Source organism: Protomyctophum bolini (assembly GCF_963924005.1).
Source record: "Protomyctophum bolini genome assembly, chromosome: 20".
NCBI classification, from domain to species: domain Eukaryota; kingdom Metazoa; phylum Chordata; class Actinopteri; order Myctophiformes; family Myctophidae; genus Protomyctophum; species Protomyctophum bolini.
In genome coordinates, this window is record NC_137881.1 from 19410598 (window position 1) to 19433571 (window position 22974).

At 42.0% G+C, this 22974-nt stretch overlaps 1 protein-coding gene across 4 annotated transcripts; it reads right to left on the reverse strand.

Annotated features, from left to right (window-relative positions):
• Nucleotides 1-1508: 1508 nt before the first annotated feature.
• cd99l2 (CD99 molecule-like 2) lies at nucleotides 1509-21200 on the reverse strand. Of its 4 annotated transcripts, none has more exons than XM_080792150.1 (12): nucleotides 20942-21200; nucleotides 13393-13458; nucleotides 13200-13250; nucleotides 12782-12889; nucleotides 11634-11735; nucleotides 9739-9819; nucleotides 8214-8270; nucleotides 4822-4890; nucleotides 3873-3926; nucleotides 2866-2985; nucleotides 2116-2181; nucleotides 1509-1627 (listed from the first exon to the last, which is right to left on the reverse strand). In XM_080792150.1, exons 1-12 carry the CDS (start codon nucleotides 20994-20996, stop codon nucleotides 1566-1568), a joined length of 891 nt encoding a protein of 296 aa, XP_080648276.1. In that variant the 5' UTR covers nucleotides 20997-21200; the 3' UTR covers nucleotides 1509-1565. The 4 variants fall into 4 exon arrangements, with proteins under 4 accessions (XP_080648276.1, XP_080648277.1, XP_080648278.1 ...); XM_080792151.1 differs by lacking the exon at nucleotides 20942-21200 and adding an exon at nucleotides 14889-15019; XM_080792152.1 differs by lacking the exon at nucleotides 11634-11735.
• Nucleotides 21201-22974: the final 1774 nt, after the last annotated feature.

Sequence of the window (22974 nt, forward strand, 5' to 3'; positions counted from 1 at the left end):
ATAGCGTAGATTACTGTACGTACTACTGTACACGCATGACAACATTTCACAGAGTTATGCACAGAAGACATATAGCCTATAAGGTCCTTTTTTCCATCCTTCTCTTTTTGCCACTCAGTATTATAGATATCCTCCAATCAGAACAATGCGCTTCAGGTTGAGAATGGGAAACGTTTCCCTTATTAACATTCAATTTGGATCATTGCACATTGACAATGATTCTTTCCTGTAGATAATTATAGGCACTGTCCAATCACTGCTTCCTTCTTTAAGGTGTCAAAGCAAATCCACCAATCAGGCTGAGACAAGGCTACTTCCATTGAAGTATAGCCTCTCTCTCTCTATCTTTTTCTTTTTTTATATATATAAAGATTGCCTAAATGTATAACACAGTGGTTCCCAAACATTTTCCGGATCAATTCCATGATAATCCATGCTTGTACTTGTACTTGAACCCTTCTTTTTGGACATTTGTGTAAACAGGCAGCGTTAGTGGTGTTTCAACAGTCTAATAAATAAAACAGACATACAAGTATCTATAATGTACATGTTCACTTGGCAGGCTTTCATAGTGTGGATTCACAGCAAAATCCTCAGCGCTCATTTACCTCCGCAAGTGAACCAAATGGACCCTTACGGGTCTCTGAGATTTGTTTTTAGTACAGTGTAGATTGGAGTCCTATAGAGATCAAAGGGGGGTTCCTTCACGTTGAGAAGGCTTTGCTTCACTCGCTGAGTTAAATGAGAGGATTTCGCGTTGCTGGGTAGAGTTCAAGAAGTGACCGGCTGGTCAACGGACATTCTAACAGGCAAGAGTTGTGTTATGTGGGGATACAAGAAGAGAGGGAAGAACCTGGGAAGTCTGGGCATCTCATTGTGAAATTGGCCATGTACCCTTCAACAATCCACAGGTTTTGTAGCAATTATGGAAATATTAGGCTTTAAATATCAAACCTTCAAACATGTTTCAAATCATGTATACCTTTACATTATTTCTGGCCATTTTCCAAAGCATACATTTAGTTCTTTAATTTGTATTTAGCTTTTTCATATTGGGCCAAAAGAGTAGCCAATTGGACATGGAGGTGCCCAGACAGCCTGCAGGTGTACCACACCCTTCCTGTTACTGTTATGTGGGGGATGTGTGGGGGGGTCAGATTTGTCTCCCAAGAAAACAGCAGGTGGGCTCTAGAAGAGCCTTCAAAGCAGGCTAGAACCTCAGCTGGGTTCAGATTGTTGGTGGAGCCAGCGTCTGTATCTCCACGGTTCAGTGAGCAACCAGGAGGTATGAATGTCCTTCACAAAGCGGTGCATGACCTTCATATTGACAGCATAGTGCGTGTGTGTGTGTGTGTGTGTGTGTGTGTGTGTGTGTGTGTGTGTGTGTGTGTGTGTGTGTGTGTGTGTGTGTGTGTGTGTGTGTGTGTGTGTGTGTGCGTGTGCGTGTGCGTGTGCGTGTGTGCACTGTGCGCGTGTGCGCGTGTGCGCGTGTGTGCGTGTGTGTGTGTGTGCACGTGTGTGCGTGTGTGCGTGTGCGCGTGTGCGTGTGTGTGTGTGTGTGTGTGTTAGACAGCGTTCTCTTCGCTGGGAGGCTCTGCGTTGGCGGGCTCCAACAGCGTCTGCTGAACTGCAAGAAAATATATAAGATAAGATTCAGACAGGAAAAGCACTCACGTCAGAATCGATTAACCGTTAGATTTTAGCGTAAAAAGCTCCGCTTATGGGAGATGTCTAAACGGCAAGCTAAGCGAAATCAGGGAACGTTAAGCAAAACCCCCCCATGGGTATACACAGGAACAGGCACATATCAAGACAGTTAACGAGATCAACTTGAGTCACGCAAACATGCAACTTGAATGCATTTCAACATTAAAGCCAATAAGCCATAGAACATTGAATCAGATTAGAGCTATATGCAACATTGAATTCTAGTTTACTAGCACGAGAATTTCAGTTCGACATTCAGTTTGCAAGTTTGAGCAATACGACGACCCCAGAATCTGTCCTAATAATATGGATGACAGGCTTCAAGTGGCTAAATGAGGCAAGGTACACGGCATCATCGCAATCTTAACACAAAAAGCGCTGGGGGAGGAGATCGCGACAGACGTTTACCTTGCGGTTCTGTAGCTACCACAGCTTCAGGGTTCTCAGCTTTCACCATGTCAGTGTTCAAGCTCTCTGGTGGAGGGACAACAAAACAATGCAACATCTCTTGGCAAGGAGAGGCAAGGCAGTTTTGTTTGTAGCACATTTCAACAACAAGGAAGTTCAATTTACACTTTTACTTAAGTAAAAGTATCAATACTGCGATGTAGAAATACTCTGTTAGGAGTAAATGTCGGAATTGCAAATCTAGAAAGTAAAAATGTATGCAGAATGCCCCATATCAAGTTTTCAAATGTATACAAATCACAATGTCACAAATTCATTGCGATGCGACACATTGTGATCTTGTAGATCGGCTATTTTCAAATGGCCGGAATGTATATTGTAGGGCCGAAGTGGTTAATGTGTGTTTTGTGATAATAACCAAAATCTGCAAAGTAACTAGTAATTAAAGTTCTCAAATAAATATAGTGAAGTAAAAGTACAATGTAGTGGAGTAGAAGTAAAAGTATTGGAAATTGGAAATACCTCAACGTTTTACTAAAATACAGTACTTGAGTACATAGTTACTTTCCAGCATTGGTACACAGAACACTGCAGTAATGCAACGTGTCGCGCTGTGACTAAATCAACCGTAGACTTAGTCGACTAAAATCTTACGATGTTTAGTTGACTAAAACTAGACTAACACTAAGGCATTCCAGGTGACAAAAATGTGACAAAAACTAAATGAAAACACTGATGTTGTGTCCTCACGCTGTATGCTGAAGCAGAACTTCTTCTTCTGGTAGGAGATGTAGCTGCTGACCGCGCCCACCAACGCCATGGCAACCGCACTCACAATCCCTGCGATGGTCCCCGTCTCTGCCATGTTGTCTGAAAACACACACACACACACACATAACACGCACGCATGCGAGCACACACGTACGCACGTGAGCACGCACCTAGGCACGAACATAAGCATGCACGCACACACGTGCCGGTACATGGATGCATGGTTTATATGCATGCATGCACATAATAATAATAATGATGTTGAACATTTAATTATATATATGAATGCACTAGACCGGCTTTTAGAGGGCATTTTTTCCATACCCCCTACTATAGACCTAACTTAGAAGGTCACAGTTAATTGCAACCGCATGTCGCTGTTAACTATGGAATGTAGCATTTCCCATCAGTGTGTGTGTTGGTTGGTTGATTGGTCACCCCAGGCAAGCCCCCATAGGCCTACTGTATATGGTGCCCAAGTCATTGTGACATCACGTGACATCATCAGGGATGGATATCATAGTAGATGTCATAGATGTCATAGTAAATGCGACCTGCTGTCGCAGTTAAGACCATATATGGAGATGATGTCATCAATATTGGCCAGCAACTATACTTGATTGATTGATTGAAATATTTATTAACAGTTTGCAGAATTACAGTACATTTCAGCACAAACTCAATACAAAGACTGTTAACTGTGAGTGGACGACCCAATAAAGCATTACATTTGTTTACAAGAGGGTCCACAATGTTCAAATCATCAAAACATTTAGAGACGTACAAATAGACACTTCTATATAGCCAACGAACAGAACAGGAATTCATCATAAAGGAGGTAAAAACGGGAAAATAAACATATACAGTGAGGGGAAAAAGCGTGGGGGGGATTCAGATTTGACGGGGGCCAGTTTTGAATTGCAGCCGTCCATAGGGGCCCTTTGAGAGACACACTGGAGACACGCAAGATTAAAGAGTACACTTACCATAGTTCTCATCAGATTGGTCCATTGTATCACTACCACCACCGGGCTGACCACCTGAAAACACAGTGACATTGTTTCTGGTCAAAACATCCACCAACTAAATCTAAGCTGCATGTCTCTTGGGTCAATTTATTTGACTCTCTTATTACTAAATCTCTACTGCCTTATGCAGTCTCATTACTGACTCGTTACTGACTTATTGTTATGCTTTTGAAGTTGTGCTATTTTTGTTGTATAGTGAGTTGCTAATCCGTTTCAGGTGCTCATGCTACATACGTGTACAGTACATACACACAAAGCCAGTCAAAGAAGCGGATAGTGCCACTTAGGTAGTTGTGGTAGTTACGGGTAAAGAATATATAAAGTATACTAGTACCTACATAGAAACAGAGTGCAGTACAAAAGTGCAGCCGGGTGAAAAGCTAGTCAAAGGCTGAAATTAAAAGTTTTAAACTTTCTCTTGGAGTTATCTAGGGAACTGACTCGTTCCATATCTTTGGGGTGTAAGTGAACCAGGCTGTCTCACAGATCTTTACAATGCTTTTATTGAGAACACAATAGACCAACACAGTGGATGATGCAGTGTTCAGTTAAAGCTAACAGTGGAGTTAGCAATGGAGATCAGTCCTTGTCCATAATACGTTTTGCAGGTGAGGACAGTCAAATCCATCTGAAACTCTAATCCAGCTAAAACTGGATTAACATGTGCTCTGTCTCTCCACTCTCTCCTCTTGGTTTCGGTTCTGCAAAACCCAGCTTAAGCCCAGCTTCAGTCTGGCATTATCCGCTCTCATCTCATCTGATTTCAGCTCATATTCTGTTATTACTGTTTAATGAAAAGACATTGTATGCAAAAATGAATGAATGAATGAACTAATGAATGAATGAATGAACGAATACTGAAATGAATACTAAAATAACTAAAATTAGTTAATTAGTTGTTTTTTACCTTTGCCCTTGTCGGGTTTGTAAGTGTCGTCTTTGCCGACGTTCATCAGGTCGTCGTCAGAAAAGGAACCTGAAAAGGGGGGATTAGCAGCAGTGAGCACGCACAGAAACTGGCAACCCAACCACCCACACGCACGCACGCACGCACGAGCTGTTCCACCATGCGAGACACGTGTGCTGTCGGGTTGTCAGCATTTCTCGGAGCCCTAGCTGTGCAGGGTTTCAGTCCACACGCATGTGAACTGAATTCAGAACAGCTGAGAGAGGAGCCCGGGCACGGAGAGAGAGAGAGAGGACAGAAAAGTTGCATCGCACCAGGGAATCACTAGGAGGCTCTTCAACCTATCTTCATATAATTGGTCCTCACTAATGTTCATGATAAAATAGCACCATTTGTTTCCTACTCTGTCTGTGTGTCATAGGAGGGGCTGTGGGCAGTTCAGAAACGCATCTTCCATAGTGACATCATCGATGGGTAATCCAAGCTAATAGAAACTCCAGACTTATTCCTGAAAATGTACCATGCTATAATGGAAGCCGATGAGGACACCGGAAGACAGGTTTCTGAACTGCCCACAACCCTCCTATGAAACACAGACAGGTTTCTGAACTGGCCACAGCCCTCCTATGAGACACAGACCGAGTAGAAAAATAAATTGTGCTAATTTAGTGAGGACCAGTTCAGAAACCCGTCCACCAGTGACATCATCAATGGTGAATCCAAGCTAATAGAAACGGCAGGCTTTCTTTTCCTGCAAAGTTGCAATGCAAAAGTTGAAGCCATCGTTCTCACGATAATACAAATCTAAATATATTTTAAAACAAATCTTGTTTAAAAAAGTTATGCCTAATGATGACGTCACTGCTGGACGGGTGTCCGAACTGCCCAAAGCCCTCTATACAAGTAAGACGCGCAAACGCGGGAAGCGAACGCAGCTCGGACGTATAGCTGCTTTGGGGACTCCTTATATGGTTATGGCTGAGTCATGGTGACGTAACAGTGGGACAGACAGACAGACACACAGACAGACAGACAGACAGACATGATCGGCTAGGTCTCATAGTTAGTGCTCACTGCATTCGCAATGAGACACAGACTGAGTAGGAAAAATGGTGGTGTTTTATCATGAACATTAGTGAGGAACAATTATATGAAGAGATGTTGAAAAGTGGTGAAGTGGTCCTTTAAGTGTCTTACTCAGGAACTCATCATCATCATCATCATCACCATCATCATCATCATCACCATCATCATCATCCTCATCATCATCAATACACAAGCACCCCAGAGCATGACATCATCAACACCAGCCGCAGGAGATGACATCATCAACACCAGCCGCAGAAGATGACATCATCAAAGACAGTCAGCACACCAGCTAGAGTAGATTACATCATGTAACACACAAACACACACGCGCGTGTGCACACACATGCATGCACACACACACGCCTTACCTGTTAATGTGTAAACTAACACATACACGTACACACACATACACGTACACACACATGCACGCACGCGCACACAGGTGTGTTACGTTAGGGAATCGTTTGTGTGTGAATGCACACCTCCCCAGCGGATAGTAACCATGGTAACAGAAGCACAGGGATCAGTAGGAAGTCATGTGTTTCTTCTTCTTGGACACTGACACAAATTTCTGTTCTCTCCATTCTGACAGTTTGAGGAGAACCGCTGGGTTTAAAATGAGAGTGTGAGAGTGTGTCAGAGTCCAAGGCTGCTTCAGGTGGACAGAGAAGAGAAATATCAAGACATGATTGTAGAAAAGAGTAGCAAAGAGTTAAGCTTCAAAGGCTTACTTCACCGATTACCAACATAAATGCCATTGTTCTAACGTCTAACCCATTTAGACCTGAGGCCGATTCTGCGAATGCCTTCTCGTGTTCAAAAATAATATTATTATATACTGTATATATAAATCTAAAATGCTTTCCCAGAATTGAATGGGCAAATAAATGTACGACCAAACAAAAAAGGAATTCTGTGTATTCCTCCACGAAATTATCACTCAAAGGATGACGCCATCTCGTCATGTACAGAATCTATGAAATGTCAGCACTTTGCGACGTCAACATTTTGTGTAGAAATGCACAGAATAAATGTGTTCATTAATGTGTGTGTGTGTGTGTGTGTGTGTGAGTGTGTGTGTGTGTGTGTGTGTGTGTGTGTGTGTGTGCTGTTAGGGCGTGGTTTGGGCGTGTACCACATAGGCTCTAAAGTGTAGACAGTGTAGTCCCCCTGGATTGATTTCATGCCGCTGTGTGTCACCCTCCCCTAATCTTTGTTCTTTCTTTTAGTTTTTCCTCTGTTCTTTCTCCACATGCCGTGTGCATTTACACTGTATACCTCAGATAAGGGGAGAAAGAGAGGAGATAAAGACAATACATCAGAACAATGAGATTTAGGTTGAAACTCTGCTAAGTCTGCCTTTGATTTATTCTCCGTCCACATGCTTGCTGGAAATAAAACACGGACAAGGTAACAGCTTTGTAAATCACTTCAGGTTCAGCAAGGAGTATACTGTCACACTACAGGGAATAAATTAGGTTTTTAGTGGAGCCAAGAAGCACACAAAGACCCGCCACCATGCAGCGACCAACCAGCCCCTCAGAGCCGCTAAACGATGCATAGTGCACAATCTCACAACAAAGGAGTGCATTTTCACTCCAGTCCTGGTAACCAGCATAGCTAGGGGGAGCTGAGGGTAGGACCGCAACCACACACCCCTCGTGTGTCCCAGCCAGTACCCAGGAAGCTATCTGATCTGCCACGTTATTTATACTGTTGCTGTGTCGGGCAGAAACCTCTTATCTCCATATTTAATTTTTTTGTGGATCTTTTTTCCGTCAAAATAACAGCCTACTTGATCATACTACAGTGCTACACAAAAAGATCAAAAGAAGCAGATCCACAAGCTCAGTGGGTTTGAGCTTTAGGATCTGCTGCTTTTGCTATTATTTTATTTGAATCCTGAAAAGTAACGGTTTTGTACATAATAAGAGGTTTCCACCCGACAGAGATGATACCATGGAACTGGCTGGATCGATATGCGACACATTGTCGATCTAGATCTGCTACTAGTTTGGGTCCCAGGAAGACAGCTAGCTTATTTTCTCCTTTGAGCTGAAGAGCAAAGACATTTCGGCAACCACTGCCCTAGAAATACTATAGGATCCCTTGTTGACCAAAATGTACATTTGTTTTGGGTTGTTTTCTGGGAGTTTTTAACCAAAAACTACACCAGCTTGTGAGAAGGGGATACCTGCACCGTATGTTGTGAGAGAGTGGACAGAAGTGGACATGCAGTAAGAAAGTCAGTAAGAACGGCCGTTAAGAACAGTGGTCAGAGGTCGAGGGTTTCTTCGTCTTACCCCCGCTTTCTCTTGTGTTGGGGGGTCCGTCCCCCCGCGTACCACCAGCCTCTTTGTCTGGTAAATCATATGAAATGACGTCAACACCTACAGGGTACGTCACCGGACCCTGCACTCTCTGCTGCTGCAGATGCCCATTGTCAGTGATGGAAAATAACTGAGTACATTTTAATTTTAATCAAGCTGGTCCTCACTAATGCTCATTATAATATGGTACCATTTTTGTCCACTCGGCCTGTGTCTCAGAGCAGGTGTCTAGACAGTTCAGAAACCTGCCTACCAGTGACGTCATCGGTGGGCAGTGTGGCAGGGGGCGTGATCTAGGTAAAAAACGGAGGGACTTTCGCACTACAGTTTTAGACCAACATCAACATATCTTAATTACATCACCATCGACATGGCTGACGTAATTAAGATATGTTTCAATATTGGTTGGGTAACAGGTAACGTATTTATACATGTATGCAACTTGATAGTAGTATACTGTGGTCGGCTGGACCGAAAGTGGTATGTATGTATGGTAGGCGTGGTTATAATCGGCTGTTGACGTAATTATGATAGGTTTCAGATTACATTACATTACATTACAATTATAGTCACCATCAACAGCCAATTATAAGTTATAGTAACCAGCCTACCATACATACATACCACTACTGGTCCAGCCGACCACAATAATTGAGCACTCTGCTTGCGCAAGTAAAAAGAGGGCTCCTCCAACTTCTGCTGGCTTTCATGTGTGACGTCATGTGGCAGCCAAGTCTATGGACTTTTCATGTCTGTCTTAGTCATGCACCCCTGTGACATCATGTGGCAGCCACAGTGGGCGCCCCTCACTTGACTTTCACACCAGAGTATTTTTTTATAAAGCGAGAACTTTCCAGGAATAGAAAGCCTGCAGTTTCTATTAGCTTGGATTCCCCAGCGACGATTCCCTACTGTGTATGCAGACAGGTTTCTGAACTGTCCACACTACAGCCCTGCTCTGAGACACAGGCCGAGTAGACAAAAATGGTACCATAGTATAATGAGCATTAGTGAGGAATTACATGAAGAAAAGGTTGAAAATGTCTGACTTGGTCCTTTAAAAGGATCCCTGGCTAATAAGCTTATATGCCTACATTATTATTACAAAAAGAAATTAAAACACGTTAAATATTTTCTTTATTTTAGGAGTAGTTCATATTTTACTAAATAGGGACAACAGCCGTCGCAAGTTGATGATGATGTATGATGATTAAGTACAGTTTTAATGCTCACAATAAGCAGTATTACGTAGTTTTTTAGTAATGTTTATGTTACTCTAAGTACGATTATGTATTGCTGTACCACACATGGCCAATGACATCATCAACTTGCGACGGACGTTGAGTAAAAGATGAGCTCTTTCTAAAATAAATAAAACATTTAAGGTGTTTTATATATTTTTTCTTTTTGTAATTATAGAGGGCAATTACAGTGCATTAAGGCATATATGAGGCTTATTAGCCAGGCATTCTTTTAAATAGTCATTTGTTCCACCGACCTCCCTGTCCTTTGTTCTTGTCCTTTCCTCCTACGTCGTTGTTTGGGTCCAGAGCATCGGCCAGGTCAAAGTCGTCACTGGCTGTTAGAGGTCAAAACGTCAAAAACACTGTCGTCATTTCAGGGCAAAAACACAAAAAATAGGTTCTCAAACAACCGCCACATTGATATGGATTATAGGCCAGTGGTTCTCAAATGTTTTTGTCTCAGGTCACCCCTGTAAATAAGGCACCCCTGAATTCTTATACTTACTGTATGGAACCTTACATTTATGTCATATTATGGTACGTAAATATTGAAATCTTCCTCCCCTAAAATACAGTTGCACACTGGATGTGTTTTTCAGAAAACCGACGGAAAAACGCTGCACTTTTTCACCTTAAGTGAAAAAGTGAAAATAGTCATTTCCATTACTAAAAAAAAAAAGAATTGTTTGAAAACAGCAGATATGCAAGCTTACAACGCGCTACATTGCAACGTGCTGTGAGCTTGCAGATCTGCTATCTTCAAATGGTCCAAGTATGAAATAGCGTTATAGTGTTTAGTTATTTTGATGCTATATAAACTCATGACCCTCTGAACCCCCCCCCCACAAGGACCCCGGACCCCGAACCCCACATTGAGAACCACGTATCTAGTAACTATGGCAACATGTGTCTATAGCATGGGGCATAGCAGTGGCGCCCATTTTGTGGTTCACAGATGGAGATTTCTGAAAATATTGATGTGAATTATTCAGGATCCTGGTGAATCATGACCATAAAAATATTTGATTCTGTGTCAAAACATAAATTTTTAATATATACTATATTTAATTAATACCGTAAATACACTTTCCTTTGCTATTTTCAAATGTGTTTTTAACACAGAATCACAAGGTCATGATTCACCAGGAGCCTGGATGGCTTAAAAATAATCAATAGGCCTATAAATATGTTCTGAAATCTCTATGTGAAAGATGAATGGGCTTTCTATATGTGGAACCACAAAATGGCCGCCACTGCTATGCTCTATAATATTTGTGTCAGATGTTGACACGTGGTGGTGGATGGCTGTGGATTGAGATGATAACGTCCATTTGTAGCACCCCCGTGCCAAAATCTAGTATCAGATTCATCTGCAAAAACAAAAATGCATAGAAATACCTGAATTTGGGGTTAAATCTGGATGCTAGGGGGTGGTGACTCCCACTTCCTGGGACTCCAAATATGGACATTTTCTAGACATGCATACATAAGGAATATCTTTTTTTGCCCTACTAATAATACTAAATATATAGTGTGGCAAAAAATACCTTATGTATTCTGTGTTTTGATGTAAAACAAGTAATCTCCACGACGTGAAACAATGCTTTTGATGTCATTGTTTGGCAACGCCAACTTTGCGACAAGGTGAGCAGGCATTGACCATTGGTGGAAACAGGATGGTGTCAAAGGTCGTGTCAAACCTAGACAGAGGATCTAAAATGTCTTCATTGAAGAGCAGGGAGACAAAATACAACCACCCTGATTGCAAAAGTTACACTGTACTAAGATACATACAACATACACGATTTTATTCACGCAAAAAAAGAAGTTGCTTAAGGGACAGGTTTATTTTTTTTAAAGTGTACCCACAGAGAAAATGTATGTACCCTAATAAAATGCTTTCAGACTCGCAGCAAAATCAGCTGACCTTCCCTTGGACTGAGATTAGAACCCATAAAAAATCTACCTGTCCCTAAAACAGCTTTAAGTTACAAATGTGAGTACTTGTTCCACCAGTGGCTTTGACACAATGGAGGGGGCTGGGGTTTGGGCGCGTACTAGTAGCAGACATGATGAAAAGGACACAGGGTGAGAGGAATGAGAGGCAATGGGAGCACAGCGGTTATTGTCTTTTTGAGCGGGTACCGACCAGGCAGGCGGGCTCTAGGGGGCGCTCTTGTGAGGATGGGGGACTTGGAGGAGGAGCGGGGCGGTAGCAGCTCTGGACGCAGGGAGGGGAAGACACTTTCATCTGGTAGTGAGGTTAGTCGGGAGTTAGCACACACACACACACACACACACAGACACATAGACACACACACACACACACACACACACACACACCTTTGTGTTACTATAAACCAGTGGTTTTCAACCCGTTTCATTTCAAGGCCCATTATTTATTCTGCATTTGAGCCACGGACCACCATTTGATGAGATTTAGCCTCTCAGACCCAAAACTGTAGTTTTGTCTACAATTCCATGCTTTTGGCAAACATTTATCAAAATAAATCTACATTCTCAAATGTGTGTAGACTTCTTGTAAATTAAGTAATGCAGATGTTTAACAATAATGTAACTCTTGAGAGTGTAAAATGAAACTAAATGGACCCATACAGGTCAATTTGGTTACCAACTTTCCATTATTTAGCTGGGGACCACCTGGAACCCCCTCAAGGACCACTGGTGGTCCCTGGACCTCTGGTTGAAAACCACTGCTATAAACTATAGGGTTGGGACGATAGTCGCTATTAGCGTTTATCGTGATAAAATACCGCTCACAACAATCGTATCGCAGAGATTTTAATTCATTGCGAAATTGTCCTCCGTCATGTACTAGGATGAATTGGCTTTTGTCGAGCAAATTCGATACCACTTTGAAACGGAGCTGTCCACATATCGATTCGTCAAGAATAGCCAATCTACAAGAGGACTGCCCTTAATGGGAGGCCGGACCAATGCATCGTACGCTACCATCTACAAGCCCACAACTCATTGCAACGCAAAAGCGTTGTGAGCTTGTAAATTAGGTATTTATTCCCCGCCGGAATAATATTAGGGATGCTGGGGATTCAAGTGACAAAAGTGGAATTTACAGTTTTGCAGCCAATGCCTTCCTCAAAGCCAAGACGTAATTTAAACTTTTAATGAACAAAGCTTTTGAATAAAGGGCCCTTTGCTCGTAACGGAGCATTTCTACATTGTGGTATTGCTACTTATTTTTGTTAAGGAAGGTTATATAAGTCTGTCTAATGTCTATACGTAAAACAATCAGATGTGTTTTTAGCTTTCATGTACCTGGTTTAGGTTTGGGTTTGACCGGGGCGTTGGTGGCCTTGGGAACCACTTTGGGCGGGGCTTTGGTGGTGGTGACATCATCATCGAAGGCGTCACTCAAGTCTAGATCTGCAGAAAACACAATGAATCATTGTGTTAGGCACAGCCCCCCCTCGGACAGAAGGGGGAAAATAATAATAATTTTAATCAGAACAGATTTCTGTTACTAGGCCATGATAAATATGTTGTATCACAGTATCGACGCCTTATCGTGGTTAATTGCCTGTGTGTGTGCGCGTGTGTGTGACTAATTGGTGGAACGGTCCTTCACGAGCAGGTCATTTGTTAAATGGATTAGTTGAGTTAAAGTTTGCGCCACTATTGTACTATTATACCTGGTAAGCTAAGATAATAAGACATACTACTCCAGTTACAGTACCTGCTCCAATACCCCCTTGTGGCGCGGCTGGCTTTGATGGAGGCGTGGCTGCTACAGAGAGACAGAGGGAGACAGGGACATCACAACCATGGATCCTTCAGCCGTTGGTTTTCATTGCTCCGTGTGTGTGTGTGTGTGTGTGTGTGTGTGTGTGTGTGTGTGTGTGTGTGTGTGTGTGTGTGTGTGTTCTTACGTGGGTTAGTGGAGACATCTTCATCGATGGCGACGGCGTCAGCCAGATCAAAGTCCTGAGAGGCAGCTAGAGCAGAGTGGGCGGAGAGAGGGATAGATGGAGATAGAGAGAGAGAGGGAGAGAGAGAGAGAGAGAGAGAGAATAGTCATATAGTTGAACTGGGGACACAAATCCTGACAAGCTCTTGGAATTGTAGCAGTTGAAGCGTTACATTTTGTTTAATTGCAGATACATTTAGATTCTATTTTTTATAGAATAGTTTGTTGATTCTTTTTTGATGCAGTAATTTATTATTACTAATTTTAGAGGCATAAAAAGGTCTTACAGAGTCCTTAAATTGTCACTTTAGAAATGTGCAGATACCCTGTATAAACTTATAGGCCACTGTTTGTTTACTGTTGAGTGAGAAAACAATGTAAAAATCATTTGGGAAACCCCCTCCCCCCCACCAGTGCAGTAATCGGACTAGATTGATCTCCTCGTTGACCTTGCAGTATACTGTGCATTGCCCAGTTCTCCAAAGTCAAGTGGTGCAACTCCGAAGTTATGGGGCCCCCGAGGGTCCCCGGAACTTCCAGACCCACAGGAACGAGCCCAGGGTGCCGTCCCGGTTCTGGCGAGGCGCCCCACGTCCGAAATGGTTAAGAAATGCCAGAGTTACCGTGTGGGGGAATTAGCAGACAATACTCTCTCTCTCACACAAGTAAGAGTGTGGTATTCTCTCCCTCTCTCTGTCTCTGTCTCTCGCATTGCACACATGCAACACATTGTAGTTAGCAGGCAACAGTGCAACACTCAGTGCACCACTCAAAATGATGGCCTGCTGTTGTCATATAAACAAGTACGGTACTCAAATTTTTACTTAAGTAAAGCTATCAATACTGCAAAAAAAGCAGATCTACAAGCTCACAAATAGCAGATCTACAAGCTCACAATGCGTCGCAGCATGTGAGTTTGTAGATTAGCTATTTTCAAATGGCAGAAAAGGATTCATGTATGTTTTTTAATAATAAATAATCAAAATCTACAAAGTAACAAGTAGCCTAACTAAAGTTTTAAAATAATTGTAGTGTCGTAAAAGTATATTTGCCTCTGAGATGTAGTAAATGTAAGTAAAATTCTAAATACTCAAGTAAAGCTCAAATATCTCAAAATTGAACTTAAGTACAGTACTTCATAATATCGCTTTAAAACAAACACATCCGTGCAACTGCGGGTCTTACTGTACAGTGTACAGTAAGACCCGGCTACTGCAGTTTTCTCTCACACAGATTAAATTTGAGAGTACAACAAGATAGCCTACAGTGCACGGTGGACCCACTTCAACTAATGAACTAAAATGTTTATAAGATATAATGGCACGGCTGCCAAGTACTGTACATTGCAGGCAGTAACAGTACTGTAACTGTACTGTAGCCTACCTGTTAATGTTTTTTTTGGGCAGCTGTTGTTGTTGATGATGATTTTGCCATTGTGAGACTGAATTAACTACTCACCTAATGCCGCCGAACCAGAGGTTCCATGTTTAATGTACTTCCAAAGTGTGTACATGGTTTTAAGTCAAAGATGCATGCGTTTCATATGGTAAATATATGAACTTTGGATAAAAGGGTTAATCCACCACCACTGTTTACTAATCTTGGCAGCTTGGCTACAACCGAAACTGACTTCCTCTTCCTCTTCAAAATAGAGCAGTAAATAGTATGTCGTAAGTGAACTTACAGGAAGACATTTGTATAGCGCCCTGAGATAATGCTCAAAGGGCCCACTGCCCGTTGACATAGAAAAGTAGACGCCTCATTCGCGGCTGTAATTCATTGGAGCGACTTCTCACACTGAGGCCCGGAAGTGCTCCCATAGAGTTATATGGACATGAGTGTCATGGCGACCTCCAGTCACGTGACTCACACGCGTCCTTTCCTTTCATTACGTTGCTTGGCACCAACCTGACCTCAAGCCCCCAGAATGGCTGGCCATTGTGGCCAACGTTGAAGCGCTCGTCCCTACTGGTCAGAGCTGGGACTGCATTTCCGCTTCTGCATTTCCGCTCCTCACTCTTTCCTTTAAAACTCTATGATTCGCCACTGCCTGGCTTGCAAAGTGCGACCAAGTAAAGGTTAATGTCATCGTGACTGCGCGCAACGCTGTGTGATCGTCACCCCCTCTGACGGCCCACCGTTGGTGTTCATTCAATGTTATGTGCTAAAAAAGCGTGGCTTTGCACCATGTCTCGAGGTTCTATAGCTACTTTTGATGCATTTAATTGTGTGTCGCTGTAGGGTGCGTTGCGTTAGTCTGACGTCCCAATAATCTGACACCCATAAATCCGACTACCCAATATTCTGACCATAGAGCCCCATAACCCCGTCCCCTAACCCTAAGGAGCCCCATAACCCCATCCCCAAACCCTAACCCTTATGGGTATAGTGGTTCTCACACAGTATCAAATGAACATGAGGTGGTGTCACACACACATAATCAAGAGCTTATCTCTCCTCTCTCTCTCTCTCTCTCTCTCTCTCTCTCTCTCTCTCTCACTTTCTCTCTCTCTCAAACACACACACACACACACACACACACACACACAATCATCTAGCTTATGTATTTCATCACGTCACTAAATGAATCCTTTAATAACACCCTGTGAGATCACCTCATCAGGGTTTCTGCTGTAGGGTTATAATGCTAACTACGACTAAACAAATAAAACATAAAAAAAACGTTTTAGTTACCCGAAATGAAAATAAAATCGATAAAACTGAAACTGTATTGCGTGTTTACGAAATGGACTAGAACTGTCATGATTTATATTGGTGTACTTTTATTTTGTTGTAGGCCTATCTAGTGTCTTTTGGTTTCCTCTGTTGCTGTTGTTGCTGTGTGTTGTCTCAACTCCCTGTAATTACTAGTTTTCTCCACCTGTGTCCTGTTAGTCTCCCAGCCAATCCCTATGTTGATTGTCACCTGTGTGTCTACTTAAACCCTCAGACTCAGTTCCTTTTGTCCCCTGTTAGATTATAGGTGTTGATTCGACCTCTGTTCTGCATTTTGAGTCTCGATCACCATGACAAAAACTAACTAGACAAAATGTCCTTTCTCAAAACTCTTAGCTAGATAGCAAAAATATACATGCTCACAGGGCGTCGCCATGTGATGCGTTGTAGGTCTGCTATTTCTGAAGAACTGCTATTTCTGCTATAATTCTGTGGTGCATGCTTTCAACCTTAATCCGGTCGTTTTAACGCATCCCTCACCAACCTTAATCCGGTCGAACCAATGTCTGCCTCTCATAATGGGGATATTGTTGACTAATGACTATGACTAATGACATATAAAATTAAGAAAAATAACAATATACGGTAACCATAGAAAGTAATTTATCCGACATTCATCCAGTTCGGTAACGCTGTTACGGTTACTGACATTTGAATGGCTCGCATTACTCTCGTTACCTTGTGTGAAAATAGCCGACAACATCATGAGGATTAAAGGTTTACTATGATCCGACTTCTAATCTCACACGTACGAGGCACATCTGTGACCCCGAAATAAAGATGGCCATAATAACACAATATGCTTAAGTTATTTGTTCATGTACAAGAGAGTTTTATGCATAACACTGCACAGCACAGCCTGATCATTCAAGAACTTTACTCTACTGACCCAAATCTACTCCCACAGGTCTCTCTGTCTCTCTCACACACACTGCACTGTTAGTATAACTTACTGGATGTTGCTTCACCATCCTGACATTCTGTGTAGGAGGATTGCAGTATAGCAGTGAGCTGCTCACACTATAGTGTGTGTCAGAAAGAAAGTCACACAATTGTACAAACTTAGTAACTGAATGTGTGTGGATGAAAGTAATGGAAACATTCAAAATACTTGGGAAAATATGGCCCATCATAGCGGCTGGATTTAGTACATATAGGCGCTGGCATCGGACCGCTGTTTGGCCCAAGTGGGCGACTGGGCATGGTATTGAGGACTGGGCATGGTATTGAGGTTATGTTTAGGCATAGTTTTTGTAAGTTTAAGGTTAGGTTTCTGGGTTAAGGACTTCAGTGTTCTAATCTGTACCTTACAAATGTGTTTATGTTTAGCATAAGCACAGTACAAAGAGTCTGGGCAATTATGTTGTGTTTAGGCATAGTTTCTGTAAGGCTAAGGTTAAGGTTAAGGTGAGGCATATATGGATAATATGGTTAAGATTAAGGTTAGGTTTTAGGCATATACTTTTAGTGAGGATTAGGTTAAAGCTAGACATATAACCACGCCCAGTCGCCCACCTTGGAGAAACACCAACGAAAGAGGTAGTCTTCCTACAGTGCAACCAAAAAGTGTTTATTCACCAACACGAAGCTTACAAAAACCAAATATCACTGGAAGACAGAACAGCAACCTGTGTACGTGCGGACCTTCATCAGCCTGACAGCCACGCATGATGAAGGTCCAAGTGACCAAAGAAAACGTTACAATGTCTATTCTGTCTAATTGTGTGGATGTTTGACCCTCACTTGTATAGTGATGCAAGTACACTCACACAAAACGTGCTCTGTGCTGTGACTATCTGTGCTGTTTACACTGTAGATGAGCCAAAACACAAGTAGTGCAGCCTTGAAAAATCTTGGCTAATTCTTTGCCAACTGTTGCCTAGAAAGGCATACGCACGCACACACACACACACACACACGCATGCACGCACATAGATAGGCCGCGGCGGGTAGATGAATCAGGGTGCGTTCACCTCACCTCATGTACGGACGGACATTACCTCACCAAAACCTACACACACACACACACACACACACACACACACACACACACACACACACACACACATGACATCACTCATGACATCACTCATGTACAGTTAAGTATGACATCAGTCATGACAGCATTCATACATGACATCATTCATGCATGCACTTCAGTAAATTACTGTCCGTCACTGAGACTGAGACCAAATCAAGAGATTCATTGAATAAGGCAATGGTTCTCAATATAGAAACGTGTCAAGATTTGTGAACAATTTTAATTGCACAAATCTTGTATGGTGCCATATGCACAAAATATTTTCAGATGGGGGTCCAAGGTCTTTCCTTCTGTCTGTCTGTCTGTCTGTCTCTTTCTGTCTCTGTTTCTCCGCACTCACTCTCTTTCTTTCTCTCCCTCGCTGTCTCTCTCTCTATCGCTCTCTGTCTCTGTCTGCCCCCCTCCCTCTCTCTCTCTCTCTCTCTCTCTCTCTCTCTCTCTCTCTCTCTCTCTCTCTCACTCTCTCTCTCTCTTTCTGTCCTCCAGATCTTGCAGTATACCATGCCTGCTTCACTCTGAATCAATTTTCTACCATTCAGTTCTGATAATAGACAGAGAAGACAGAAGCACAAAGAAGCACACACACAATAGAATACATTTAAAAAGATGGTTCAGGATTAACCCGCACAACAGTTTGTGTGTGTGTGTGTGTGTGTGTGTGTGTGTGTGTGTGTGTGTGTGTGTGTGTGTGTGTGTGTGTGTGTGTGTGTGTGTGTGTGTGCGTGCGTGTGTGCCCATAGACTGCCACCCTCGGGGGGTGAATGGGCACCTGTCTCGAGAGGAGAGGAGGGGTGTCTTTAATGAGACACTGTGTGTGTGTGTGTGTGTGTGTGTGTGTGTGTGTGTGTGTGTGTGTGTGTGTGTGTGTGTGTGTGCGTGTGCGTGCGTGCGAGAGATTCCATCCCAATTAAGCAGTAGGCTATACATTATTGTTTGCCATAATGTAATCAGCTATACAAAATTGAGTCTCTCAAACATGTATTCACTGCAGCGCATTTCATGAATCCCAAAATACTTTTTTATTTCATCGCAATCCATGCATTATTAACTGCAACGGCATTCGTCTTGAATCCACGTGGACACACACAAGGATATTATGATCAGTTCAAATACTTATAACCTCTAATCTTATACTAGTATCTACGGATCTTACTTAAAACGGCCCTGAGTTGCATTGCAGATCTACAAAACTCTGAACACACTCGATTGAATGAATGTTCCAGCCAGAATAGGGATGATGGGGTTCAAGTGGATGTCCCACATCCTCCATTAAGGGCGTATCTTTGTAGATCCAACAGGCGAAAATTCAACGATAAAATATTGCCGATCTCAAGCTGGTTTTGGTGTGATATGGGGGAAAGGAGGGGACCACCAGCAGGAATATCAGTGGTTCTCAAAGTGGGGTCCGGGGACCCCCTATACAGCATCCATGAGGTGGTTCCACGTGAGTCCCCAAGCAAAATGAGTTCATATAGCATCAAAATCTGTTTAAACAATTTAACCCATATGCACATCGGCTATACATCAAAGATTCTTGAAAAAAAATAATCCATATTAATTTGTTTATAAAATAATGTTTGAGAACTGCACTGACCAAGAACCATTGAAAGATATGGTTCTTTAAATAACCTTGATGCATAATACAGCTGTACATGTGTACTGTCTCCTAGAGGATGCACGCTCCCAGCTCCCTGCATGGTACACCATGTTCCGTTACCGGCAAATGATGTGACCAGACTGCTAAACCATCCTCACTCACATCCATCCATCCAGCCGAGAACCTCGCATTTAAACCCCTTTATCCACGCTTCCTTTTCTCCATCACTATATACTTCCATCCCTTTGTCTCATCCTGTATAGCCACAAACACACACCTTTTTATTGAACATTGAACATGAAAGCCATGCTTTATGGGGCTGGCCATGTGAATCAATAGTATGCCAATATTGTTCAATATTGTCTGGGATTTTGGATACAAAATCTTGCAATATTATTATAAATACATTTTCCTTCTTTGATAAACTGGATTATGGTCAAAGTATGCCATTTTCTGACATTATTATTTCCTTTAAATGACTTGCCTAATTTACTAGGCCTATTTATTATATGTATTTATTATTAATAATACATCTAATTATTGTGTGAATATATATTACAAACGCACTAATAGGCCTAGTCATCGCCACAGTATCGACATTGATAAAAATAAAAGTATAATATTTGATGTGATCGATATTGCCCTGCCCTAAAACATGAAGGTTAATTGGTAAAACAAAAATAATAATATATATATATATAAATATGGTTAATATGTCAAGACATCGTGATTAACTGCACACAAAACCCATGCACAGTGACATTTGTATAACTCTCGGAGAGTGTCCAAATTAAACCAATTCCCAGAGTTTAAATTAACACTGAGAAAAACGGGTTTTAAAGGGTGCATTAGATCAGGAGGTTTTCTATTTAAACAGCTGTGTGCGCCGCTGCGCTGTATTATAACAACACCTTATAACAGTGTGACTGTCTGACTGACCACACGCCATGCATGACCGGCCCTTCTCTTTGCAACTATATAACCCCGTCCCCGGCCCGGCGTCAACACAAAACGCTGCCTGCTGGAAAACACCGGTGTCTGTCTCTGCCATCCCATAATATAGTCCCCCATGCAGCCATGATGCCATGCTGTGTGGAAGCCAACAAAAGAAGTAGACCCCGGCCGGTGCAGACTTACCTTTCACTGCCAACACAGACAGCACCAGCAAAGCCACACACAATCTGCGCTCCATGCCTGAAAAAGAAGAGCAAGGAAAAAGTCCACCCGGGCTTTCAGCAGAGAAAAGCTGCGTTATTTTAGATTAAATATTATTATAGTCAGGTTGATAATCTTTAGTTTGAGGCTAGGTTTTTTTTAAAGGTTTTTTCTTCAAAAAAAAGAAGACGTCTCTTTGGTTTAATCCTGTAGGCAACTACGTTGAACCAGACAGCGTCAGCCGCAGTGAACGGGTCTGTGGACTGCAGCACAATTCACACCCGTTGTTACGCCCGAGTTGGAGGGGCTGTCGAATTCGGAGGCCGCCAGGGGTCACTGTTTTGCAGCGAAGGAAAAGTGTTGATTGAGTATACTGTGCTTGCTACTTGGACAATGTGAGAAATATGATTCAGAAATCATATATTCTATTTGATGTTTTTACTTAAAGGACCCATTTTCAACCTATCTTGTCATCACTAATGTTTGTAATAAAATGGGCCTGGCACCATTTCTGTCCTTTCACTCCTTTCACTCTCACTTCAGGGCTGTTGACAGTTCAGAAACCTGTTACCTGCCTAGTGCCTATACCAGTGACAGTGACGTCATCATCAAATGGGATTTTCAAGCTAATAGAAACTACAGCCTTTCTCTTACTGGAATGTTAGCATGCTGAAATAGAAGCATTAAATGGATATTTCACTTTAAAAAAACGTCATTTCATCGTCTACTCAGGCTTATGTGAACACCCCAGACAGTTTTTAAGTTGCTCGATTCAGTATTGAGATATTTGATAATATTCAATTATCCTCTTATCTTTTCCTTATTCTTTCCCTGATGGTTTTCATTTTCCACAAAATAAATGAAAAAAGTAATAAAAAACAAAAACACAGGCATCTCACGGAATACCAACGAAGTCGCCCCTTTTGTGTAAATGTGACCTAAGTAAATTATGCTTAAACGGTTACACCTAACCTTATTCCAAACCTTAACCTCAGTCAAACGGTGATACACTTACCTCCATTTAAAACTATGCCTAACCCTAACTTATTTCTAACCTTAGTCTAAGGAAAACAAAATAAAGAATGCAAAAATCGCCTCACCGAGCTGTCGGTGGGAGGTGAGCAAAAATGTGTTTTTGCTTAATCTAAAATGGTTGAAATGGAATGGAGTTTGAAGTTACAATGGGTTATTTCTATAGGAAGGGGCGGGGTAGATACAACTTAATATCTAAATACTGAATCGAGCAACTTAAAAACTGGTGCTCAAAATTTGAGAGGACCTGTGATGTCATTACATACTTTTTATTTGTGTTTTTTCTATTAATTTGGTCATTAAGGTCCACAGAATGAGAGGTCTGCTCTGCCGGAAACATCGCGAAAAAAAGTTTATGGACATTTTTGTATGGCACATGCACCATAGACAACCTATAGGGTAAAAAATGCCAAATTTGATCATGCTTTAAGTAGCTTGTGACATGTCAAACTAGGGTGTTTCATGATTCTGAATCCATTCCAAGCTACATTTTGCACGAAAAATACTCATTGACCTAAAAACGGCTGTGATGAGGTCGGTCACATTTGGGCAAGTGGCTATGGCCGAATTTAGGCCAAGGAGTGTTTTCCATGCAAAACTGTCATGATATCACAGGTTAATCTTTATTCCTTGAGTTTTTGGGCCTGTGGCTCCCCGTCCCGGCTACCCCGTCCAGGACAGGCTTCACTGCGCCTCCTCAAATAAAGTTAGAAATATTACGTTTCTGAAATGTCCACATCCCTCCCCTGAGACACAGACCATCTAAAATGGTACCATATTTTTAGGCCAAAATAGGGCAAAAATGTTTAATGTAGGCCTATGTGTGTTTTGTAATACTAATTTAAATCTACAAAGTCAGCAGTAACTACATTGTATTGTAGTGGAGTAAAAAGTACAATATTGCATCTCTGATATGCTGTGGAGAAGAAGTATAAATACATGAAAAGTAAAGGTAGCCTACTTCAGAAAGAAAGTCAGAATTG